The sequence below is a fragment of the Ranitomeya imitator genome, chromosome 2 (assembly GCF_032444005.1).
Source record: "Ranitomeya imitator isolate aRanImi1 chromosome 2, aRanImi1.pri, whole genome shotgun sequence".
NCBI lineage: Eukaryota > Metazoa > Chordata > Amphibia > Anura > Dendrobatidae > Ranitomeya > Ranitomeya imitator.
In genome coordinates, this window is record NC_091283.1 from 469,252,805 (window position 1) to 469,280,308 (window position 27,504).

At 42.0% G+C, this 27,504-nt stretch overlaps 1 protein-coding gene across 1 annotated transcript in view; it reads left to right on the forward strand.

Moving 5' to 3' along the window:
- Positions 1-27,282, forward strand: part of APCDD1L (APC down-regulated 1 like) — a 70,909-nt gene extending 43,627 nt beyond the window's left edge. The window contains exons 2-4 of the mRNA XM_069751238.1: positions 15,016-15,190; positions 16,907-17,438; positions 26,029-27,282. Of these exons, the coding sequence (XP_069607339.1) occupies positions 15,016-15,190; positions 16,907-17,438; positions 26,029-26,787 (1,466 nt within the window). The 3' untranslated portion in view covers positions 26,788-27,282. The remainder of the gene's footprint in view (positions 1-15,015; positions 15,191-16,906; positions 17,439-26,028) is intronic.
- The last annotated feature ends 222 nt before the right edge of the window (positions 27,283-27,504 follow it).

Genomic DNA, 27,504 nt, shown 5'->3' on the forward strand with positions numbered 1-27,504 from the left:
ATTAATGGCGACTTTAATTGTGTATGGAATTAATGCAAGATTACAGTGGACAGGATAGCTCGTTTCATGATAATCATACCGTGTAAACAGTCTGCTGATCAATCGACAAATTGAGAAAAGCACTCATTCGTCTGGTGAAGTTATCTATTGGTTTGTACAATCGTTCCGGGCAGAGCATAATCTCGTGTAAATAGGACTTGCACTGCCGAAAAACTATGGCTGCCTATGCACAGCTATTACAGATCATTCAGTGTATCGCCTGTCGTCTGTGTAAACTGGCTATTAAACGACCACAGATCGATACATATTACCTGATCAGAGGATGTTTAATGGTATAAGTCGGGTGGTGTAAAGTTATCTCAAGATTTCCCTTCACTGGAAAGGACCTGGGCCGACTCCTGAAAAACATCCCCATAGTATTAGGGTATGTGCACACGTTCAGGATTTCTTGCAGAAATTTCCTGACAAAAACGGACATTTATGCCAGAAATCCGCATGCTTTTTTTAGCGTTTTAATGCGTTTTTTGCGTGTTTTTGTGCGTTTTTCCCAATGCATTAAATAGCGGGGAAAAAGCTAAAAATCTGCAAAATTAATTACCGTAACATGCTGCTTTTTTTACCGCAATGCGTTTTTTTCACAGAAAAAAACGCATCATGTGCACAAAAATTGCAGAATGCATTCTAAATGATAGGATACATATGTATGCGTTTTTTTAATGCGTTTTTATCGGGAAAAACCGTGAAAAAACCTGAACTTGTGCACATAGCCTTAGCTGGGAAAATGTTATCAGGCAGGTAATATTCTCCTTTATTCACCATTCCTAGACTCGTCCATCAGATGCCAGCTAGAGAAGTGTGATCATCACTCCACAGGACATGTTATCACTGTTCCAGAATCCAGTGGTGGCTGCTTTGCACCACTCCATCCAACACTTGGCTTTGTGCTTGGTGATGTAAGGCTGCATGCAGCTGCTCGGTCATAGAAACCCATGTCATGAAGCTCCTGACACAGTTTTTTTTGCTGATGTTAGCGCAGGGGGCTGACCCCATACATTAGTACCTGAGGAGCTTTATACTCGGCAGTTATGGAGTCAGCAGAGCGTTGATGACTTGTCTGCACTCTGCACTCCGCTCTATAGCTTATCATGGTCTTCGCTTCGTAGCTGAGTTGCTGTGGTTCCTTCCGCTTTCCAATAATATCACTCATAGCTAAATGGTGGAATATTTAGGAGGGAAGATTTGTCATAACCTGTCTTGTTACACCGGTGACGTCTCATTACAGGCCCGCACTGGTGTCCCTGAGCTATTTAGGATGAGCTATTCTTTCACAAATGTTAGTAAGGTGCAGACGGTACGGCGGGGGGATGGAAAATGTTCATCGGGGCAATGGGACTGCATGGAAAGCCTGATTTCAATGATGATGGCTGAATTCAGACGTCTGTGAGCACAGACCCTTGATGTACAGATTAGCCGCATATACATTAGGCATATATGAGACTGAGTTCTGGTCAGGAGTAATGATGAGCGAGAGTATATTCGTCACTCGAGATTTCCCGAGCACGCTTGGGAAATCTCGAGTAACGAGTATACATGCTCATCACTAGTCCGGGAACCTGCAGCCAGTCCATACATCTTGGTCCATTGGGTCCAGGCTCAGATCTTGTTTCATGGACATCTAAATTCGGCCTTAGGACTCATTGAGATGTCAGTTTTCTCGTAAGAGTGCTAATAGCATTTTCACGGCTCTCACCTATAAAAACCCATGGAGCTGTTCACGTGTCCAATTATTTCCTCGGACTGAGGGGTCCATGCTAAATCATGGAGGCATGGCTGATTTTTCCAATATATTCACTTAGAATGAGCAGTTTAATTGTCCAGTCTTCATCGAGTCTTATGCCCCATTCTGCCCCCCACTTATACTTCTGATACCCCCACAGCTGCAATAGCTTTATAAAAAATTTGATCTACAGAAATTAAAAGGAAAATAAAAGCAGGCCGAGCTCCTCTGGGGCCCCACGGGGCCAGGCTGAGCTGTTTTCGTAAGTTCCGCACTGTTATGCTTTCGATTAATTCCCTGGGAAGGAAGACATTAAGCTTTGTCTGGCGATGATCTTATAACCCCGTCCTATGGATGATGGTGTTTAACATCGGGATATGAGCTCATTTTCTGCCAGTTCATTGCAAGTAAGATTTATATTTGTGTTCATTAGCTAGAACTGCGCTCCATGATTTGGTATTTTATATTCCTGTTAGCGACATGACCCAGAGGGTCTCATAGCTACAAATAACTCAGGGCCCCTGCTTTCTAAGCCGGGTAGATACAAATTATTATGTATAATGTGATATCCGTTCACTAAATTCTTCCTGTTATCTCTGGAGCAGACAGATTTTAAAGGGTTGTCCAAAGTTTAAAAAAAAATGGCATGGTAACTTTTTTTTTCAAGAACAGCGCCACCTTAGTCCACGGCTTGTTACTGGTATTGCGTCTAGATTCCATTGAGGTGAATGACGCAGAGCTGCAATACCAGACACAACCTTTGCAACAGGTGTGGCGCTGTATTTAGAAGTACTAAAATAATGTATTTACCTGCGCTAAGGACTAAAGTGCATTAGACAAACGTTAGCGGTACTCGTTTACCTGTTTGGTGAAAGGAGTTCTCAAGTTGCTTTGTTTTGATGTGTGTTGGGTCAAGGATTATGTAGGGGCAAAGACTGTGATGAGGAAAAAGGAAAAAGAAGTTTACCTCGAATACTGATTTTCCGAATTGTGACTATATCACCTCAAATACTGATTTTCCGAATTGTGACTATATCACCAGTGTACCCCTTGTTACTTATATATAGAAAGTCATAACGCTGATTAGGCAGTTAAAAGAAAAAAATAAAAAAAATATAGCAATAATAAGAAAGTACAATCGTGGTGATCGAAGAGTCCTTTAGCAGCTACTCTCGAAATATGCTGTCCAAAGAAATCCCGGTGCTTACTGAGCAGGTAATATCATTTGTAAAGGGGGTTCAATAGGTGCTATAACGTAAGCTCAATACCTGTGATGCAAATAGTAGCGTAAGTTATATATTGTCCGTGAGTGCCAAACGGTGGTGTTACAGCAAGTTACTTAGCTCAATAGATGCTGTGTTCGTCCGTTGGTATCCAGGCGGCTAGTGTGAGCGCCGTCCCGGCCGGTGACGAGCGCTCGCGCGGCCTGTACTTGGGGATCCTTGCGCGGTGTTCTGCAGGACCTGCGATGACGTTCGGGTCACGTGATCGTCAGTCACATGGTGCCCTTGGGAAAACTACAGATCGCAATGGGGGCCAAAAAACCATCGCGTTTCGGAATAACTGCGGATTCCTTCATCAGGGTTGCCCCCCCCCTGCGTTGGATGACTTTATATACCTGCGGTTCGTCCCTCATAGGCAGATTGAATGCGAACAGCTCCACTTCATTGTTCAAAGTGGGTATTATGAGGTTCTGCAGCAGCAGAGGTGTATATTATGGTGACCTGCAGCAGCTGACGAGTGTTTTATGATGCTTTGCAGCAGCTGAGAAATGTATTAAGTTGCAGCATTTAATGTATGTTCTGCAATAGAGCTGTGCATTATGAAGTTCTGCAGCAGCCAAGGTGAGTTTTATCATCTTCTGCAGCCGGTGTGTATTATGAGTTTCTGCATCTGTTGTGGTATTATGAAATTCTGGAGCATCTGAGCTATGAGACATTTATTATGAGGTTCTGCAGCAGCAGAGATATGTATTAAGATGTGCGGCAGCAATCCAGTTGTCTATTATCATGTTCTGCAGCAGCTGATGGTAAAGTGGTGAAATATCACAATGCCGTGTTCAGCTCTAGTTCATTCATATGAGGCGCCCATTACTCCCATTACAATGTCCAGCTGGATGGCGGGCGGTGAACCAGCCTCATGTGTTCTCTATCAAACTGATCCCAATATCATAAAGGACGGAAGATCTGGAGCAGCCGTGACCTCATTGTCCAGCAACAGAAAGGAAATGCCATAAGGATTAGGTACAATAAAGTAGATTTACTCAAGGGCAGAACGTGCTTGGGAAATAAAGGCTCTTCTGTCTGCAGATTTATACGTGGTCCCCATAAGTCAGATCATATGTGTCCTAATGGAACATGTAGTCTTCTACAGTATTCACAGAGTACAATAGAATTCTGATCATCTCCAGTGCTCGGGGCTTGGTGGGAGTTGTAGTCTTCTATATATATAGTAGAATTGTTGTAGAAAGGTAAGAAGGTTCCAGCATCCGCAGGTAGAATTAATATAAAAGTAATATTTTATTCGGAATTGGTTTAAAAAGATAAATAGATTAAGGCAATAGTAGCATAGGGACACCAGGTCTATGTGTTTCAAGTCCAACAATGGCTCTACTATTGACTTTTTTTCGCTTTAGTGACGGAGCCAAATTTTTTAAATCTGACCAGTGTCACTTTATGTGGTAATAACTCTGGGATGCTTCAACAAATCCCAGTGATTTAGAGACTGTTTTTTCGTGACACATTATACTTTATGATAATGGTAAATTTAGGTCAATATGTTTTGTGTTTATTTATAAAAAATTTGAGAAAAATGTTTAAAAATTAGCAATTTTCAAAGTTTGAATGATTATCACTTTAATCAAGATGGTTATACCACAACAAAACATTAATAAATAAAATTTCCCACACGTCTGCTTTACATCAGCACCATTTGTAAAATGTTATTTTATTTTGTTAGCATTTTAGGAGGTTTAAAAATGTAGCAGCAATTTCTAATTTTTTTCAAGGAAATTTACAACATTTATTTTTTTAGGGAACTATCCGTGTTTGAAGTGACTTTAGGGGTCTCATATATTGGGAAACCCCCAAACGTGATACCATTTTAAAAATAGCGCCCCCTGACATATTGAAAACTGCTTTCAGGTAGTTTATTATCCCTTCAGGTGCTTTACAGGAATTAATGCAAAGTTGTATGACAGAAATGAAAATGTGTATTTTTACCACCTAAATGTCGGTAACTCCTGAACAGGTTACAACAGCCGACAGACTCTAAGGGTACCGTCACACTATACGATTTACCTACGATCACGACCAGCGATATGACCTGGCCGTGATCGTAGGTAAATCGTAGTGTGGTTGCTGGGGAGCTGTCACACAGACAGCTCTCCAGCGACCAAAGATGCCGAGGTCCCTGGGTAACCAGGGTAAACATCGGGTAACTAAGCGCAGGACCGCGCTTAGTAACCCGATGTTTACCCTGGTTACAAGCGTAAAACTAAAAAAAAACAAACAGCACATACTTACATTCTGGTGTCCGTCAGGTCCCTTGCCGTCTGCTTCCCGCACTGTGACTGCCGGCCGTAAAGTGAAAGTGAAAGCACAGCCGCTGTGCTCTGCTTTCACTTTACGGCCGGCAGTCACAGTGCGGGAAGCAGACGGCAAGGGACCTGACGGACACCAGAATGTAAGTATGTGCTGTTTGTTTTTTTTTAGTTTTACGCTTGTAACCAGGGTAAACATCGGGTTACTAAGCGCGGTCCTGCGCTTAGTTACCCTATGTTTACCCTGGTTACAAGCGAACGCATCGCTGGATCGCATCGCTAGATCGGTGTCACACACACCGATCTAGCGATGACAGCGGGAGATCCAGCGATGAAAGAAAGTTCTAAACGATCTGCTACGACGTACGATTCTCAGCAGGATCCCTGATCGCTGCTGCGTGTCAGACACAGCGATATCGTAACGATATCGCTGGAACGTCACGAATCGTACCGTCGTAGCGATCGAAGTGGTATAGTGTGACGGTACCCTAAGGCTGCTATTTGGTCGTGAATTACCATCGCAAACATCAGGACCACACAATCATGATCTGAGGGCACCAATTGGGATAAAGAGGAAGCCCCCACACTCTGTTAACCATTTATAATGATGTAGTCACTATTGACAGCATCTAAGGGGTTAAACAGATATGTACGGTGCCAACATTGATCGTGGCTGATACAGCAAATTGTCAGCTATAGTGTACAGCCGGCAGCTGGTGAATGGTCACCTGTATGGGGCGGCTATTCTCTTATATCTCAGGTCAGTTAAAAGACGTATTGGCTGTCATTAAGGTGTTAAACTTATTCCAAATAAAATGTGCGTTTTACATGCATCATACCTTCACATCTTTCTACAGCTGCTTGCCCAGGAGCCGGCCTGGAGTTGTCCGTGCACCGTAACAAGAAACAAACAGCAGTTTGGATCACTGATGACAATTCCTTTTTTACTTGCATAATAGAATTTTATTTTCCAAATTGCGTGGCGTGTTAGTGGTTGTAGTGCTAAATGTAAAGTATAATGGCCAATAATATTATGGCCGTGTGTAGCATGACGTGGGGCAGTAGCCACGACCGAGGCACAGGAAGGTGGGGATCCTGGTTGGGTGTGCGGATTTGTACTGTGACGGCATTACACCAGTGCAGGCCACATGTAGCCGGTGTTGTGGGCTCACCAGGACCAGATATTTCACAGTTCAATGATGGAGATCAGCTTTCCCAAATAAACTCTTTACTGAGCGTAGTTGGTAAGGGTTATATTCAAGAGATAACGGGTACAAAGTCTTATGGAGGTTTCCTTTACAATATGAAGCATTATTACACTCAGTATTCTTCCTCTGCAGTATACTCCTTGGCTTTCAAAACACACTGTTTGTCCCTGCTGCGCCACAACCCAGCTTTAATGCTACAATCCTAATCAGCATGTCTCCTTACTTGCTCTACGGTTCCATATCCTATTTCTTCCACTACTGGCACCCTGAATCTACCACTCAGGACCCTTCACTATTTCCTGTAGCTCAGTCCTACTAAGGCCTGTTACCTTCTGCGTTACAAGCTCAAGGTGTCGTGGCTAAGCGTGCTCTCCTAGAACCCATGTCCAGAAGACCACTGTCTCTTTCTGTCACATTTTCTTCAGGATTGCATTATCCCTTCATCTTAGTCTCCTTTCACAGTGAGTCACCCTTTTTGCAACTTTTCTCATGTGGCAGTCCAATCTCTAACTCTCCAGGAAGCTGTCACTCTTTCCTAACGCTAAACACTCCCCCTGTGGGCTAGTCTCAAACCTTAACTGTATCAACTATCTACATCACTTATCCTATACATTACATTACCTATCTAATAACACTAAGCGTTACATTGCATACTACATTACTATACACTATAACCAGTGGGACCAAGTTACACCCATCTACTGTTTGAAGAAGTGTGGCCAGAAGTGGTCTTCATGGAAGAATATATTACCTTCCACATTCCATTCCTTCCACATGGAAATGAGGCCAAAAGAATAAACTATGCACAAAAACAATACTGTACAAACTGGGGTCCAGAAAAGTAGCACCAGACTGTCATGTCAAAAAATAGAATATTTGCCTGAAGTTTGTCAATGAAGGGCTGTAGAGTGGTATAATAATGAGTGTCTGCAGGTAGCAATGAAGCATGGTGGAAGATTCTGCCAAGTATGAGGCTGCATTTCAGCAAATGAAGTTGGAGATTTTACCAGGAATAATTGTGTCCTTAATGTTGAGAAATACAAACAGATATGTAACCATCATGCAATACCATGAGGGAGGCATCTGTTTTGTTCCACATTTATTCTACTGCTGGACAATGACCCCACAGATACAGCCAATGTCATTAAGAACTATCCAACGCACTAAGGAGAACTAGGAGTACTTTAAGTGATTATTTGGCCCTCACAGAACCCTGACCTCAACATCATCGAATCTGGGATTACATGAAGAGACAGAAGGATTTACACAAGTCTACACTTACAGAAGGTCTGTGGTTAGTTCTCCAAGATGTTTGGAACCACCTTCTAAAATTGTGTGCAAGTGTATCTAGAAGAATTGTTGCAGTTTTGAAGGCAAAGGGCAGTCACTCCAAATATTGAATATTTTGTTCACTCACTTTGTATTTTATTAATGGATGCAAATAAACAATTAATACTTATATTTTTAAAGTACTTTCACTTTATAGATTTTTTTGAACACCTACCTAAAACATTTGCACAGTATTGTATATAAAACTGTAGCTACGATTTCTAAAATGAGAAATATCAGTGATGATCTGGGTATAAGGTGTCAGAATGACATATACTGTGCTGTAAGCCATTGCTTGTCTATTTTCCTGCCTGCTAATTATTAATGGCCAGCATTGGAAACATCTGTACATCTGAAACATATGAGGTACGTGCCGAAGCACGGGTCACTACTGACAGTGACTGTAAAGTGTAAGATCCCGTGTCCCTCTAAGTGACCCCACTCCTTACCGTCTACCGAAGAAACAAAACACATGCACAATCTGTTTTTTATCCAGCCCAGACAAGGGAACCGCATGTGAGGATAATCAGCAAAGCTATGAATTGACTCAGATGATAAGTCCAGAAATAAAGTGATAGCGAACATGTGAAGGGCAACTCCAGATAAAGCTGAAACTCCAAACCCTTATCTGTAACCCGACTCAATGCGGTTCCTTTTTTAAAGCGACAATGCCCTTTATTTATAACAAGTGACTATTTCCCTTTGACATTTATAATTTTGACTTTTTAGAAAAGTCTAAAGCCCCCCCCCCATACACAGATAAATGTCCACTATCATAATCATCTGGCTTACAACTTTCTCCCGACTTGTCCATACCCAGGAGTGCTTGGCTCATCAATCAGGAGAGAGTCAAGAGACATCAATGCATTTTAGACTGTCGGCCAATCCTACCCATATTGGCAGATGGACAGTTGTCATCTATTGTGTATGGGGGCCTTAATAAAGACCTTTTGCTAAATGTTTAATGTTGAACTGGACGCATGATGTAATAGTGGCTGCAAAAAAATTTGTTTTTGTATTTTTAAATTTCACTTCTCCATTGCAGAGACATTAGCAATCAAAGTATTTGGCACCTAAACAGTTAATGCTTTTAAAGTCCAAGTGGTCATTACCAGAGAGATTTCACTGGGGGCGTGTACTTCATCCTCTTTTTGATGCTGACCAATCATAACGTTCCCTATACTTATTTCCAGAGATGAAACATGAACGCTGACATCACACTCAGCTCTACTGTGCTCCACTTCATGTCTTCACTCTGCAGTGAGGAGCGCAGACTGTTTTTCAATAGATGACTCACATTGAGCCTGTACAAAGCTATAGTGGGGCGTATTATTCTTTCCCCAATGTGTTGCTGCCTAGTTATGATTGGTCAGCCTCAGAAGGCAGAGGAAGTACACTCCCCCATTGAAATCTCTCTGGTAATGTCCGTTTGGACTTTTAAAAAAATTTACTGTTTAGGTGCCAAATATTTTGATTATTAATATCTCCGCAACTGAGAGGCAAACTCTCATTCAGTATTACATTGTGTGTCCAGTTCAACGTGAAAATTTGGTGAAAGGTCCTCTTTAACTTAAAAATGTCACTAGTATTAATCCATGATTGGTTTATGGGCTAAGAGAAAGTCTATGACTCGGACGCCATGTGCAGAGGGACACAGGACTCAGTTTTGCCCCCTTTTTTTTAGCAATTATTTGGCGTCTCTGTGCCCTGACTACAACTATGGTCCAACTGCAAAACTCTTCAACGTCTGTCCCTATATGTGTCATAGATGCATTGAGACACTGATAAAGTGAGACTCAACGCCTTACTATGGATGCATCAGTGTGCATGGCTTAGTTGTCATGTAGTCCAAGCTGAAGGGCCTCATACCAAAAAGTGTAATTGCTTCCCATAGCAATAAATCTGGTTTAATCCAAAAACCACTTTTATAATATTGTAGTGAATTGAAGGGATTTACAAAGACAGTGGAACAGCGATGGGAACCATATTCACCCCAACCTATACCTAAACAGTGAACCCATAAAATTGAATAAAACTAAATCAAAACATAGTCTTAAAACAAATCCTCATGATAGGCACTAAGTCACGTAGTCTAACTCTGGGAAAGTTGAGCCATGGCTAAATAATAAAACCTGAACTCCATTTGATTTTCTTTGGACGACTATTAAAAAAAAAAGTGAGCGATATCCTGTTAATACATAACACAGCACAAACAGCGCCAAATAGTTGTCTCCTGCATGGAGATCTCTATCATATTAAACACTAGAGGACATTTACAGCCAATTTTTAAGCTAAGGAAAAACTAGAATAGACAAGAACAGATTACAGAACAAGCAACAGATTTGTTCCTGTTTTCATTGAACTGAGCAGGGACTTAGTTGAGTCTCTAAAAGTTTTGGACCTGTAATATTTACATATTGTTACACAAAAACTGTTGCTGCTGCTATTAAAAGGTGGAATTATATTAATGAAAAATTAGTATCACAGAAAATTCTGTCTTCTTTAAAGGGTATTCCTATATCCACAGAATATGCCATAAATATTTCATAGATATTTGGGAATATTCTGAACTTCCATAGAAGTAAATAGAGACATCCATGCATTTCCAGCAGCATGAGATGGGGCCCATTCTCAAGATCACAGAGGTGAGATTGACATCTACAGTGGCTTGCAAAAGTATTCACACAACCTCCTTGGCATTTTTCGTGTTTTGCTACCTCACAACCTGGAATTTCAGTTTTTTTTTTTCAGTTTGCATCAGTTCATGTAAAGAACATGTCTACAACTGTGAACATTTGATTTTCTTTTTATTGTGAAGCAAACAACAAATAGGACAAAAATACTGAAAACTTCAGTGTGCATAACTATTCACCACCCTAAAGTCAGTACATTGTAGAGCCTCCTTTTGCCATAATTACAGCTGCAAGTCACTTTGGATAAATCTCTGAGCTTTCCACTGGCATTTTTGCTCATTTATCAAGTCAAAACTGCTCCAGGTCCCTCCAGTTAGATGATTTCCTCTGCTGAACAACAATCTTTAAGCCTGACCACAGATTCTCAGTTGTATTAAGGTCTGGGCTTTAACTAGGTCACTCCAAAACATTTACACGTTTCCTCTTAAACCATTTGAGTGTTGCCTTAGCAGTATACTTTGGGTCATTGTCTTGTTGGAAGATGAACCTCCATCCCAGTCTTAAAACACCGAGAGACTGATAAAAGGGTTTGGCTTAAGAATATCCCTGTATTTCGCACCATCTATTTTCCCCTCAACTCAGACCACTTTCCCTGTCACTGAAAAACATCACCACATTATGATGATACAGAAACCACCATTTTTCACTGTGGGGATGGTGTTCTTGAGGCGATGAGCTGTGTTGGTTTCGCACCAGATATAGCGTTTACCTTTGTGGCCAAAAAAAGAAATTTTGGCTTCATTTGACCACACCACCATCCTTCAAACATTTGGGGAGTCTCCCACATGTCTTTTGGCAAATTCAAAATGAGCCTTACAATTTTTGCGTGTAAGTAAATTCTTTCTTTATCCCACTCTTCCATAAAGGTTACCATGATGGAGTGTAAGGCTTATAGTGGTTGTATGGACAGATACTCCTGTCTCTCCTTGGGAACTCTGCATCTCCTTCAGGGTTACCTTTGGTCTCTTTGCTGCCTCTCTGATTAATGCCCTCCTTGACTGGGTAGAGCGTTTTGGTCGGTGGAGCTCTTTTAGCAGATTTGTTGTAGCACCATGTTCTTTCCATTTGATGATAATAGATTTGATGTTGCTTCGGGAGATCAAAGATTGGGATTTTTTTTTAATAACAACCCCGACTTGTGTTTCTCAACAACTTTGTCCCTAACTTGATTACAGATCCTCTTGGTCTTCATGGTGTTGTTAGGTTAGTGGTGCCTCATTTTTTAATGGTGTTACAGCCTCTGTGGCCTTTCAGAAAAGGTGTGTATATACTGACAGACCATGAGACACTTAGGGTACCGTCACACAGTGCAATTTTCATCGCTACAACGGTACGATCCGTGACGCTCCAGCATCGTAACAATATCGCTCCAGCGTCGTAGACTGCTGTCACACTTTGCAATCTACGACGCTGGAGCGATAATTTCATGACGTATGTGCGATGTAGGAGCCGTTGGTTACTATGCGCACATCGTATACGATATATGTTACACCATGCAATCATGCCGCCACAGCGGGACACTAGACGACGAAAGAAAGTTTCAAACGATCTGCTACGACGTATGATTCTCAGCGGGGTCCCTGATCGCAGGAGCGTGTCAGACACTGCGATATCGTAACTATATCGCTCGAACGTCACGAATCGTGCCGTCGTAGCGATCAAAATTGCACTGTGTGACGGTACCCTTAGATTGCACACAGGTGGGCTTTCTGTCACTAAGCATGTGACTCATGAAGGTAATTGCTTGCACCAGAAATTTTTAGAGGCTTCATCGCAAAAGGAGTAAATATAATTAGGGTTACATTAAGGGGTAAATTAATTTATCCCTATATTTTTCTCACTTCACCAACTTAGACTATTTAGAGCTGATGCATCACACACAAATCAGATTACAAAAATATTTACACACAGGTTATTAAGTAACAAAACAGGTAAAAAGCTAAGAGGGTGACCACCGTATAAGACATTTATGGTGTTGCCTCTGAATAAGGGCTTTCGAGTCACAAATGAATAAAGTTGATCATGGGGAAAGACAGCTACTTTTGGAAATACTTTATCATAGTTCTGTTTGCTTGCAGTAAAAGCAAGTTGTTTTTTTTATAGTAAACTGACTTTGTCAAGAAGACGTTAAAGGAAGTCGGGTATGCTGGAAGTATAGTCTTTAACCAATATGTTGTGAATATACTTTGCTATATATACTGTATAATTGTGATGTGAAGGCTGAGGCCAATTTCGCGACCCTGTGAGTGGGGTTGGAATAAAGGTCTGCGTTATGTTGTGATGTTCTGGCTGTGGTGTGATAAGGCACCGCTGTACTCCTGGAGATTCAGAAAGGATTAGGGTGTCTCCATGTGGTTTAACAGGGTGCCATCCTGTCTCATAGCCTCCAGACAACTGTAGCTGCCATATGCTGCCCAGGACACAGAGCAGCGAGGACGGTCAGACGGACGTGTCGTGATTCACTGTCTCTGACCATGAGGAAGAATAATGGATGGTTTTGGACATTGTTCTAAAAACACAGATCTTGTTACAGATGACGTCTAACGATGAATTATTGCACCTATCTCATTCGCGCTCTTTATGGATATGTCTATACAATAAAGACAAAATAATGCAGAAAAAGCAGTTCCCCAATACGGAAGTTATTACAATAATAACTCGAGCAAAGTTATAAAATGCAGCTGATAATGTCCTGATGGGTCAGTATGACAAATCCTTGTAAGGTTATTATTAATAGAGTCCTGATTGACGATGGAGCGGTTTCTACTGATACTCTTTGGAATGGAATTAATAAGCCATTTTCTGAGACTCAAATTCAGTAGGAGCCACCGTTTGCACTTTAAGATACTCTGTCACCCAATCTGAGGGGAGTATCTCATTGGGGCGGTTACCCTGATTCCAGCGATGTGTCACTTACTGAGCTACTTACTGTCATTTTGATGAAATCCCCTTTTTCTCCTTTGTAGATGCAGCAGTTTTCTGAATGCTGCACCCACACCACTGATTGGCAGCTTTATGTGTACACTGTGCATAGGCAGAAAGCTGCCAATCAGTTGGGAGTGTGGAGTTATACAGAGCTGGCAGCAGGTTTACTAGTCCTCTAGTGATAATCTCCTGCTGATAAAACAGTGATTTTATTAAAACTACACTAAGTAGCCCAGTAAGTGACATCACTGGAATCAGGGTCTCTCTCTCTACTTTATGCTGCTCTCAGATTAGGCGACAAAAACTGGTAACAGATTCCCTTTAAAGACGTCCTCTCGGCTCTCCTGAACCATCTGCCTTCTTTGTAAAATAAAACAAATTAAAAAAAAAGATTAGTAGAAAAATTTATAGCAGTTTTTGAGAGTGAATGACCAATGCGGGAGAAAAAAAGCGGCTCATAAATTGGGAAAGAAGCCTTTTTCTATACTAATACATTTTATAAGAGTTCTTATCTTCACTTGTACTGATGATGTATGAAAATATATATTAAAAACCAGTGGGCCCAAAGCAAAAATTCCATTGGGACCCCCAATCATTTCAAGTCTTTAAAAGTATTCCATGGCCCGGGTGTGATTGCAACCTCTGCACCTATTATAGTTATGCCCTGGATGAAAACTATAGTTTATGTTTAAACATGTCTGAAAATGTAATTTACACATACAACACAATGATTAAAAGAATATTCTGATTATAAGAAGTTATCACCTATCCACAGTCTACTCTATTGCTAAATTAGTGGGGGTCTGACCACTGGGACCTCTGAGACTGCAAATAGCTGTACTCCGCGATCTCCATCAGTCCCGTAGACTTTAAATAATAATAATCTTTATTTTTATATAGCGCGAACATATTCCACAGCGCTTTACAGGTTGCACACATTATCATCACTGTCCCGGATGGGGCTCACAATCTACATTCCCTATCAGAATCCGGAGGAAACCCACGCAAACACAGAGAGAACATACAAACTCCTTGCAGATGTTGTCCAAGGTGGGATTAGAACCCAGGACCCCAGCGCTGCAAGGCTGCGGTGCTAACCACTGAGCCACCGTGCTGCCCTGGACCTGAAAGGCATCGCTGCTCTTTTCATATAGGTTACACAGGACCTTTATTCTGGGAATCAGAGGGGGGGGGGAGGGTACAGGGGGGGTCCCACAAGTGAGATCCACTTCAATATGTCCACAATTGAAATCTACTTCAATTTGTCCTTATAATCTGAACCACATAACTTTTGCCATGTGATTACCGTATTTCTTATTTTTATGTAGGGAGTGCAGCAAATAGTATTTACATGGGACTGCACAATGTTTTACATACAGCAAATGTTTATCCTGAAGCTCAAATATTACCAAAGTGACAATTTCAGCTCTGCTACAACTGTATATAAAGTAGTCATGTGATTTATACCATGTAATAATCGCTGCACATTATATTTCCTTCCTCACCAATGATATGACACGCATTATTTTGTGTTATTTTCAGCCCTGGTCTATGGAGATAAACTATGGGATGTGCCAATTCCTTCTGATCAATTCCCTGGTCCTGGAAAACTAACCTGGGAGCCAGAATGTCAGTACCAACTGCGCCATCTCCAGGACGGGGCCCGCATTTCTTCTGTCTTACCACCTAACATAGAAGGTCATTGGATTTCCACAGGGTAAGAGAACTGTATGACGAAAGCCTATCCCTAGAAATTATTTTCTTAGAGGTTGCCCCTGTATGACACATGTATGTCATATGCTGTAAGAGTGACAGATGTGGGTCCAACCACTGGAGAAACCAGTACCTTTAAGAGCTGACGTCAGTGGAGAGGTGGCCATGCATGCACAGCTCTCTTCATTCCATGGTATCAGATCTCTAAAAATTTCCGTTCTGGCGCACTTGGCAATTTTGTCGTTGCCACCTTTCCATTCCAGACATCGAAAAACAGGCCACATTCTTGAAATAGCTGGGGCGCCCCATGGGGTACTCGGTACCGGTGCTAGTTAAAGGGGAGGTCACAGTGGCAGTGACCCGGTCCGTAGCCTTGGGCGTCCAGTTAAAGGGGATGTGAATGAAAGTGGAAAATAAAGTCTATTGAGGAAACGTTTGTGACGCCACCTGTGGTACTCGGCAATGGAGATGTTAGCCGACGCTGCTGTGCAGTCCTCTGGGGCAGATGATAATGCAGCTGAGTTGTTAAAGCTCTCCACAGGTAGAGTTTGGTCCCCAGGGCAGTTAGTGGTGTGGGTGGCAATGTTGCTAGTGGCAGGTAGTGGTGCAAAGTATGTGATGCCGAAAAGAAATGGAAGGACACAGCATGTTGCAGTTTTCACAGTTATACTTACAGTTCGGGACCCCAGCCGGGGTTCGGTGTCCTCTGGGTGTGAAGTCCACGAAACTCTCCGGCAAGTTGGGCACCTGTCCAGAACTCGTCTTTTGTATGCCTCTCCTGGCCGTCTTTCTGCGCTTGCCACCCAGTGTCCCAAGCCACTGAACGCAGGTCTTGTATGGCGACGTACTCTCTGTCCCCTGGACCTTCTGTGTTCACCTTTTCGGCGAATAGGTGCAAGTTTGGCTGCTGCACCTACAGTGACAGCAGCCTCTGGATTGCTAGCAGGAGCCTGAAGCTGTCCCACTAGTTCAGGGGCCGATCCCCTACTGCGGCCTGGTTCCTCCACTTCTGGATACGGGCCCCATGGGTGGCCTCCGCACTTCCCGTGTCTCTGGAACCCCTTCTAGCTTCCTGGAAGCGTCTTGCTTTCCTTCTCTCTTTAGCCTGTCAGGAGCTGCAGACCCTCAAGTCTGCTCAACTCCACTGCCTTTCTCCAACTCCCTCCTTCCTCTTTCCTACTTTCCTCCATCCACACACTCAACCTATTAACCCTCTACAACCTGGGATGAGGGCATCCCCCCTTAGGGTACACCCAGGTGCCCTAACAGGAAAAGTGTGGTGTTGGATGCAGGTGTTAGAGTTCTGTACAATGTTCCCTTCCTACCAGAGAGTTGGGATACTACAACTCTGGCTGATATGCAGTACCTCTGTGGCATCTGGACCTTCAGGGGCGCCACATAGCCAGAGATGGGAATAAAACTTTAGGTTTTGGTTTGAAACTCAAATTTTCATATATCGTATTACAGCATTGGTAGAGGGTCTACCAACTATTCAGGACCCTCCTCAATTAGTTGATGTTTTTCTCCCTTTGGAAGACCTAAGTGGTCTATCAATTTCATTTAAAAGAACTGTGCAATAGTTTATTCCACCTGTAATAATTCTGTGGGGATAGTGTAGAATTGTGAATGCAGCTCTGGAGCACAATACATTCTTCAATTGTTGATCAGTACAAAATTGGAAGGTTAACATAATATTAATAACACTTATCTTCTCTACTAGATGTGAAGTTCGACCAGGACCAGAGTTCCTTACAAGATCCTACACTTTTTACCCCAACCGGCTGTTCAAGGCCCTTCAGTTTTATTACTCAGACCCTCACTGCCAAAGACCTCTTTATTCTCTTGTGATCAAGGGTAAAATGCGCCTTCGCCAGGCCTCATGGATAACTAGGGGGGCCACGGAGGCAGATTATAGTTTACATAAAGTTGGGATTGTATTCTACACCCAGGAGGCCATGAGTAATATCAGAGCCCAGATGAACAGGACCTGTGTGGGTTTTGTATCTACTGGGAGAAGTTTAGCTCCAGGAAGAATATACGAGCTCCTCAGTGCCAAGGCCGATAGAGACTGCACAGCTGCACTCAAGTTTACCATGCATGAGCTCAGCCTGGTGAGACTGGAGAAACAGTACATCTCCCAGGAGAGGGGAGGACTGGTGGAGAAACTCTTCCTGGGAGATATCCACACAGAGACATCAGAGAGGATCCATTACAGACCTAATGGATACCAGCAGCCCTTGCAGAGTGCCCTGGTGAGTATCACCTACCAAAAATTTTTAGTAACATTTGTACCTACTCTTAGGAAATTACATGCCCCTCAAAAAACATGGTCAAATCTACAGGTTGCATTTACCTCAATTGATGACATATTAAAAGGCAATTGTCCTCATTATACATTCACTTTTACACACAGCCTGAATTATGCTCCAGAGCTTTTTTTCATAGTTCTGTTGGTTGTTATTGACAACAGTTCTAAATCAGATTACTATAGAGAACCTCAGCCTACTTTCCAGTATGCAAGATATAGGTATGCAGATTCAGGAAGGAATGATGGAAGGTACAGAATTGTGGATAAAGCTGTGGAATACAATATACAGTGGTGTGAAAAAGTGCTTGCCTCCTTCCTGATTTCCTATTTTTTATATGTTTGTCACACTTAAATGTTTTGGATCACAAAACAAATTTAAATATTAGACAAAGATAACCCAAGTAAACACAAAATGCCGTTTTTATCTACAGATCTTTATTATTAAGGGAAAAAGAAATCCAAACCTACAAGGCCCTGTGTGAAAAAGTGATTGTCCCCTAAACATAATAACTGGTTGGGCCACTCTTAGCAGCAACAACTGCAATCAAGCATTTGTGATAACTTGCAATGAGTCTTTACAACGCTCTGGAAGATTTTTAGCCCTCTCATCTATGCAGAATTGAAATTCAGTTACATTGGAGGATTTGTGAGCATGAACCACCATTTTAAGGTCATGCAATAGCATCCCAATCGGAGTAGGTTCAGGACTTTGACTAGGTCATTCCAAAGTCTTAACTTTGTTTTTCTTAAGCCATTTAGAGGAGGACTTTCTGGTATATTTTGGATCATTGTCTTGCTGCATAACCCAAGCGTGCTTCAGTTGAGGCCACGAACAGATGGCCAGACATTCTCCTTCAGGATTTTTTTGGTAGACCACAGAATTCATGGTTCCATTTATCACAGCAAGTCTTCCAGGTCCTGAAGCAGCAAAACAGCCCCAGACCATCACACTACCAACACCGTATTTTTACTGTTGCTATGATGTTTCTTTTCTGAAATGCTATGCTACTTCAACGCCAGATGTAATGGGACATACACCTTCCAAAAAGTTAAACTTTTGTCTCATCAGTCCACAGAGTATTCTCCCAAAAGTTTTGGTGATCATTAAGAGACAAGCCTTTATGTTCTTATTGCTCAGCAGTGGTTTTCATCTTGAAACTCTGTCATGCAGGCCCTTTTTGCCCAGCGTCTTTCTTATGGTAGTCATGACTCATGTACACTGACCTTAACTGTGGAAAGTGAGACCTGCAGTTCTTTGGATCTTGTTGTGGGGTATTTTGTGACCTTTTGGACGAGTCGTTGCTGCACTCTTGGGGTAATTTTGGTCAACCGGCCACTCCTGGACACCACTGTTCCACGTTTCCACCATTTGTGGATAATCGCTCTCACTGTGGTTCGCTGAATTCCTAAATCTTTAGAAATTGTTTTAAAACCTTTTCCAAACTGATATATCTCAATCACTTTGTTTCTCATTTCTAGCTTTCAAGGATCTTTTGGTCTACTTCATTTTGTCAGTCAGGCAGGTCCTAGTTAAGTGCTTTCTTGATTGAGAACTTGGGTGGAAGTAATCAGGCCTGGGTGTGGCTAGGGAATTTGAACTCCGCTTCTAAAAGATGTGATAATCCACAGTCAATTTGTTTTAAGAGGGGAGGGGCAGTACCTTTTTCTCACAGGGCCCTGTCGGTTGGATTTCTTTTTCCCTTAATAATAAAGACCTTCATTTAAAAACTGCATTTTGTGTTTGCTTGTATCATCTTTGTCTAATATTTAAATTTGTTTGGTGATCTGAAACATTTAATTGTTACAAACATGCAAAAGAATAGGAAATCAGGAAGGGGGAAACACTTTCACGCCACTGTATTCTGTAACTTGTGACAACGTGTCAAATTGAAAGAAACCTTGAGGTCCCCATCATCAAGTATTGGTGGGGTGAAAAGAGCTCTTTTTGAAAGCCATGAGTATCTGGATGGAACCAAGTCTAGTGATGAGCGAGTATAATCGTTGCTTGGGATTTCTGAAGCACGCTTGGGTGGGCTCAGAGTACTTGTGACTGCTCGGAGATTTAGTTTTCCTTGCCGCAGCTGCATGATTTGCAGCTACTAGACAGCTTGATTACATGTGGGGATTCCCTAGCAACCAGGCAACCCCCACATGTACTCAGGCTGGCTAGTAGCTGTAAATCATGCAGCTGTATTAACAAAAACTAAATCTCCGAGCAGTCACAAATACTCGGGAGACCACCCAAGCAACGAGTACACTCACTCATCACTAACCAAGTCAATCTAATAGAGAGGCTATATGGACTATGGAGTGTTTGGACATGACATACGTGTAGAGAGCACTGTTTAGTTTGTAGTTTCTTTGGAATGGCGTCTGGACACCAGTGCCTTAAAGAAGAACCATGGTTTCAATTTTTATTTCATGAATTAATAGTATTCATAAAAATAAGCAAATTTGTAATATAGCTTATTAGAAAAATCTGCTTCTTTTCATTCCTGAATTATTTTTTCACTCAGATTTTCAAATTTCCAAGAGAGGAAATGACAGTTGGTGCTTGTTAAATTCTATGTCGAAGGTAGGAGCGAGAGGCAGGTACAGACATTCTGCTGCAAATTGTCATGAAATGAGTTATAGTTCTCCAAAGAATTTTATGAGCACCAATCGTCATTTCCTACCTCAGTAATGGGAAAGTCTATATTCACTGAAGACACATTTTACTTGTGAATTGAGAATTTTGAGACTGAAAAATCAGTCCAGGAGGAGAAAGAAGCTGATTTATCAGTAATATATTTTATTAAAGTTTCTTATACTTGTACTATTGAATTCTGGGGATAAAAAAATTAAACTGTTACTATTTAACCCCTTAATCCCATATGACGTACTATCCCGTCGAGGTGGGGTGGGCCCATATGACCACCGACTGGATAGTACGTCATATGCGATCGGCCGCGCTCACACGGGGAGCATTGCCGATCGCAGCCAGGTGTCAGCGTCACGGACAGCTCCTGGCACATTAACCCCCAGAACACTGCAATCAAACATGATCGCAGCGTTCCGGCGGTACAGGGAAGCATCGCGCAGGGAAGGGGCTCCCTGCGTGCTTTCCTGAGACCCTCGGTACAAGGCGATGTGCTCACCTTGTACCGAGCGTCTCCTCCCTGCAGGCCCCGGATCCAAAATGGCCACGGGGTACATCCCGGTCCTGGAGGGAGGTGGCTTACCAGCGCCTGCTCAGAGCAAGCGCTGGTAAGCCTGCGGATCTGACACAGCACTCTGCAAAGTGTCAGATCAGCAATCTGACCCTATAACATGATGCCCCTACCCTGGGGCAATGTTATAAAGTAAAAAAAAAAAAAAAAAAAAATTCACATGTGTATAAAAAAAAAAGTTCCTAAATAAAGAAAACAATATATATATATATATATATATATATTTTTTTTTTTTTTTTTTTTGTTCCCATAAATACATTTCTGTCTAACAAAATAATAATAAAAAAAAATGACATATTTAGTATCGCCCGTAACGACCCCACCTGTAAAACTGTTCCGCTACTTAACCCCTTCAGTGAACGCGGTAAAAAAAAAAAAAAAAAAAAAACGGCAGTATGATAAGAAAGCGTTGAACAAAAAGTGGAATAACACAAGATCAAAAAGATGGATATAAATAACCATGGTACTGCTGAAAACGTCATCTTGTCCCGCAAAAAATGAGCCACAATACAGCATCATCAGCGAAAAAATAAAAAAGTTATAGTCCTCAGAATAAAGCGATGCAAAAATAATTATTTTTTCCATAAAATAGTCTATCGTATAAAAGTGCCAAAACATTAAAAAAAATGATATAAATGAGGTATCGCAGTAATCGTACTGACCCGAAGAATAAAACTGCTTTATCAAGTTTACCAAACGTGGAACGGTATAAACACCCCCCCCCCCCCCCCCCCCCAAAAAAAAAAAGAATTTCATGAATAGCTGGTTTTTGGTCATTCTGCCTCACAAAAATCGGGATAAAAAGTGATCAAAAAATGTTATGTGCCTGAAAATGTTACCAATAAAAACGTCAACTCGTCCCGCAAAAAACAAGACCTCACATGACTCTGGACCAAAATATGGAAAAATTATAGCTCTCAAAATGTGGAGACGCAAAAACTAGTTTTTGCAATAAAAAGCATCTTTTAGTGTGTGACGGCTGCCAATCATAAAAATCCGCAAAAAAAACACTATAAATAGTAAATCAAACCCCCCTTCATCACCCCCTTAGTTATGGAATAATAATAAAATTAAAAAAATGTATTTATTTCCATTTTCCCATTAGGGCTAGGGTTAAGGCTAGGGTTAGGGTTGGGGCTAGGGTTAGGGTTAGGGTTTCAGTTATAATTGGGGGGTTTCCACTGTTTAGGCACATCATGGGCTCTCCAAACGCGACATGGCGTCCAATCTCAATTCCAGCCAATTCTGCGTTGAAAAAGTAAAACAGTGCACCTTCCCTTCCGAGCTCTCCCGTGCACCCAAACAAGTGTTTACCCCAACATTTGGGGTATCAGCGTACTCAGGACAAATTGGACAACAACTTTTAGGGTCCAATTTCTCTTGTTACCCTTGGGAAAATAAAAATTGGGGGGGGGGCTAAAAAAAATAATTTTTGTGGGGAAAAAAAAGATTTTTTAATTTTCACGGCTCTGCGTTATAAACTGTAGTGAAACACTTGGGGGTTCAAAGTTCTCACAACACACCTAGATAAGTTCCTTGGGGGGTCTAGTTTCCAATATGGGTCACTTGTGGGGGGGTTTCTACTGTTTAGGTACATTAGGAGCTCTGCAAACGCAATGTGACATCTGCAGACCAATTCATCTAAGTCTGCATTCCAAATGGGGCTCCTTCCCTTCCGAGCTCTGCCATGGGCCCAACTGTGGTCCCCCCCCACATATGGGGCATCAGCGTACTCAGGACAAATTGGACAACAACTTTTAGGGTCCAATTTCCCCTGTTACCCTTGGAAAAATACAAAACTGGGGGCTAAAAAATAATTTGTGGGAAATTTTTTTTTTTTATTTTCACGGCTCTGCGTTATAAACTGTAGTGAAACATTTGGGGGTTCAAAGATCTCACAACACATCTAGATAAGTTCCTTAGGGGGTTCTACTTTCCAAAATTGTGTCACTTTAGGGGGGCTTCAATGTTTAGGCACATCAGTGGCTCTCCAAATGCAACATGGCATCCCATCTCAATTCCAGTCAATTTTGCATTGAAAAGTCAAACGGCGCTCCATCCCTTCCGAGCTCTGCCATGCGCCAAACAGTGGGGTATCAGCGTACTCAGGACAAATTGCACAACAACTTTTGGGGTCCAATTTCTTCTCTTACCCTTGGGAAAATAAAAAATTTGGGGTGAAAAGATCATTTTTGTGAAAAAAATATGATTTTTTTTATTTTTACGGCTCTGCATTATAAACTTCTGTGAAGCACTTGGTGGGTCAAAGTGCTCACCACACATTTAGATCAGTTCCTTAGGGGGGCTACTTTCTAAAATGTCAATTGTGGGGGTTTCAATGGAGAGCTCCTGATGTACCTAAACAAACGCAACATGGCATCCCATCTCAATTCCAGTCAATTTTGCATTGAAAAGTCAAATAGCGCTCCTTCCCTTCCGAGCTCTGCCATGCGCCCAAACAGTGGTTTACCCCCACATATGGGGTATCGGCGTACTCAGGACAAATTGTCCAACAACTTTGGGGGTCCATTTTCTCCTGTTACCCTTGGTAAAATAAAACAAATTGGAGCGGAAGTAAATTTTGTGTGAAAAAAAAGTTAAATGTTAATTTTTAATTAAACATTCCAAAAATTCCTGTGAAACACCTGAAGAGTTAATAAACTTCTTGAATGTGGTTTTGAGCACCTTGAGGGGTGCAGTTTTTAGAATGGTGTCACACTTGGGTATTTTCTATATATAGACCCCTGAAAATGACTTCAAATGAGATGTGGTCCCTAAAAAAAAAATGGTGTTGTAAAAATGAGAAATTGCTGGTCAACTTTTAACCCTTATAACTCCCTAACAAAAAAAATTTTGGTTCCAAGATTGTGCTGATGTACAGTAGACATGTGGGAAATGTTACTTATTAAGTATTTTGTGTGACATATCTCTGTGATTTAATGGCATAAAAATTCAAAGTTTGAAAATTGCGAAATTGTCTAAATTTTCACCAAATTTCCATTTTATTCACAAATAAACGCAAGTCTTATCGAAGAATTTTTACCACTATCATGAAGTACAATATGTCATGAGAAAACAGAGTCAGAATCATCATGATCCGTTGAAGCGTTCCAGAGTTATAACCTCATAAAGGGACAGTGGTCAGAATTGTAAAAATTGGCCCGGTCATTAACATGCAAACCACCCTTGGGGCTTAAGGGGTTAAAGAGTCTAGAGACCCCTCTATATAGAGACCCTAGTAGTCATTGTTATAGTTGTACAGGACCAGTTCAGATATTCTTAATGGGGAACAGAGAAACAGTGACCCAAGAAACTCAACTGCAGATAAACAGAAGGTAAAATAATGTATGTCGACCCTAGCTGACCTATAACCCTCAGCTTCCAGCGCAGATAGAGGAGACCCTCCTAATGATCAATGCCAGCTGCATGAGTCTCACTTATCAGTGTAAAATGGGTAACCACAACTCCCAAAAAATATTTTTGAAAGTCATTTGTCATCCACACAAGGACTCTCTTAAAGAGTATGTCACCTCTATTTATCTTCTCATGGGTCATACCTCAGTCCCAAACAAAGGGCTTCAAAGTTTCATCAATTATTTGAGTGATTGGTGAATATACCATTCAGTGTTCCCTGATAATATAAAGACTTAACGAGTTCTCATATCTGCCATGTTGGAAATTAAGAGATTATAGAAATGTTGCATTCTCCTTTAAGAATGTCTTTCATGTTTGCAAATGACAAGAAAAAAAATGGATAAAATGTGTCACTATATACAGAATTTTCATCCAAAAATAAAATTAAAAAATGCCTGTAATATAATGGTGAACATTAGGGTATGTGCACACAATACCATATTTTTCGGACTATAAGATGCACCGGACTATAAGGCGCACCCAGGTTTTAGAGGTGGAAAATATGGAAAAAAAATATTTGAAGCAAAAAAATGTGGTAAAATATTTAATAACATACTATTATATATAATAACACCACATATAATAGTATGTTATGTTGGAAGCTGCAGGACCAGTGTGGTGTCTGTACAGTACTATATGAAGATGCTGGAGGGTGAGTATAAGAATGGGGGCACAGGGCTTATATTGAAAGCACCACTCCAGCACTGCAAAATAACACTGGAGTGCTGCTTTAAAATCCCATGGGAGAACTATAACTTCCAGCATGTCCTGCAGATCCTATGACATGCTGGGAGTTATAGTTCACCAAAGGAGTGGCAGAGTGCTTTATTGTGTTTTGTAAAGACTAACCTCTTAATTGTGGCAGCCACACTGTGGTGAGGTAAAAGAATCCCATGACTGCACACAGAGCCCTCCCTCTTGTTTCCTTTCCACAGCACAGGTTATGAGGAAGCTGCAGATTCTAGTGGAGAGCCTGAAGGACCTGTGATGATGTCAAGAAGAGGGAGGGCTCTGAGCTGCCATGTGATGCTCCAGCCCGCCCACTCCTGACATCAAACAGGTCCTGTTTGTGCACAGCACTGGTGTCCAGCCCAGGCATGGCAGGCAGGTATGCAGCGATCTCCTCTCTCCTCTGGCCCCTGCTGCTGCTGCCTCCTCCTCCCCCGGACACACAGACCTCCCCAGCTGCTGCAGGAATCAGCTCTGGAGAAGCCATGTGTGTCCCTGCTTAAGTGCAGTATTCATTTGCTGCTCCTGGCTCACTGCTCAGCTTATAGGTGGGGAGCCGCTAATGAATATTCACTGCACTTAAGCAGGGACACACATGGCTTCCCCAGCTGATTCCGGGCAGCAGGGACATCCCGAAGTGGCATAACAGTGCGATCCCACTCACTGCTGCCCACCTCCCCACATGCTACATCCGTACCATAAGACGCACCCACACTTTCCTCCCAAATTTGGAGGGAAAAAAAGTGCGTCTTATGGTCGGAAAAATACGGGTAAGTATTGGGTGCAGAAATTTCTGCATCTCTTGGTGTAAAATGTGTGTGGTTTTGCTTCATTTTTTTTTTTACGTGTTTTTGGCTCATTTTTCCCTACTCATTAGTATGGGTGCAATCTGCAGCAAAAATGCTGCAAGAATTGACATGCTGCAGATTTAACCCTGCAAGGAAAAAATAAGCAACGTGTGCATCAGACTTTAAGATTCTCATTCACTTTGCTGGTATCAGGAAACCCTTCAGGTTTTGTGACAAAACTGTGCTTTAAAAACGCATCAAAAACACATCATGTGCACAGACCCTTAGGTTATTAAAAATCTCAAGTGTTACATGCTACAGTTAAACCAGTTCTTTAGACAAATGTTTAATTTTTGCAATGCACGTCTATTAACCCCAACTCCTCCCTTTGCAGCACCATGCCCACCCATGTGATTTCTGCGGCCTAATATACAACGCTGATGAACATCACCCACCCATCCTGCCTGATGTCATCGAACCACCAGCCCATCTCGGAGGCAAATGGGTGAGCAGCCAATGTGAGATTCGCCCTGCTGTGCTGTTTCTTACTCGCTACTTGACCATCCACGGAGATAACCATACCTGGGAAGGATTTTATTACCACTATGCCGACCCCCTCTGCAAGCAGCATACATTTACACTCCGCGCTGCCGGACACTATACCAAAGGAGTGCCCTCAGAGCACGTAAAAGGTGGCACGGAGCTGGAGTTTACTGTAAGCCAAGTATGGGTGACACCTTTCAACCAGGCCATCTTACGGATGCTGAATGCCTCCCGGTTTGGAAGTTGTGGTCTAGTAGGATCATGGGCTATAGGGGAAGAAAAAGACATTACAATGACGGGGGGCTGCGCCGTGCTGGGCATCAGGCTCCCGCACACAGAGTTTGAGCTATTTAAGATTGCTAAAGACAACCATGGGAGATATCTCCTGCATATGGGAGAGAGGCCAACAGATGGCTCCAGCCCATCCGTACCCAAGAAGCGGCCAACCTCATATCAGCCTCCGCTAATCCAATGTGCTTCTGAGCCAACATTGCCTTCTAAGCAGCATCAATCTAAGGATTTTACCCTGAACGTTGCACCTTTACCCCAACCACAGTTTTGGGCTTTGATATTAATGTTTATTATATTACATATTTTAAGGCCAAACTGATCCACGCCGGCTGTTTTCTCAGGTGCGGTTCTCAGAGCCGGGACAATCTTGTACTAAAAAGATAAAAAAATATGTCGTGAGGTTCCGCTTTGTTTATTATGGTAAAAGATATTGTACATCGTATTCTATCTAGCTAATGCACTTGCTGAAAAGATGTTATACGTCTCCTTCTTCAAAAATCATGGTGCTGGAGAAGGTTTCCCTCTGAAACATCTGCAGATGTCTCGGTTATGGAGGATATTATCATAATGCTCCGCATTGAACCGAATGGACAGACCACTCCCTGTGGTGGCGAGGGAGAGGGGGTGGGGAGGACATTTGCCATTTCCATTTTTTGTATTTAACTCCAAGGACACTGCAAATCATGAGAAGAAAATTACAGATCATGTTGCTGATATAATATGCAGCAAATCACTTATTTAATGTCCTATTAGGGATACACCACTCCAATTAATAAACTGGACAAAAGTGATGCAATTATATTGACTGAGGAAATGGCCGTCTCATCTGACACTTCTTCACAGTTAGGCCAAACTCACACGACAATTGAGGTCAGCGCTGTGTACCTTTCTTGCTTCGTTGTACCAATTTTGGGGGTCTAAACACTGATGTAAAATACTGACTAGCGAAGTTGTGTGTAAATAAGGCCTTTGTAAGTCAAAATCGAGCAAGAGTTCAAAAAACAGAAGAGACAAAAAGGTCTAATTCAGACAACTG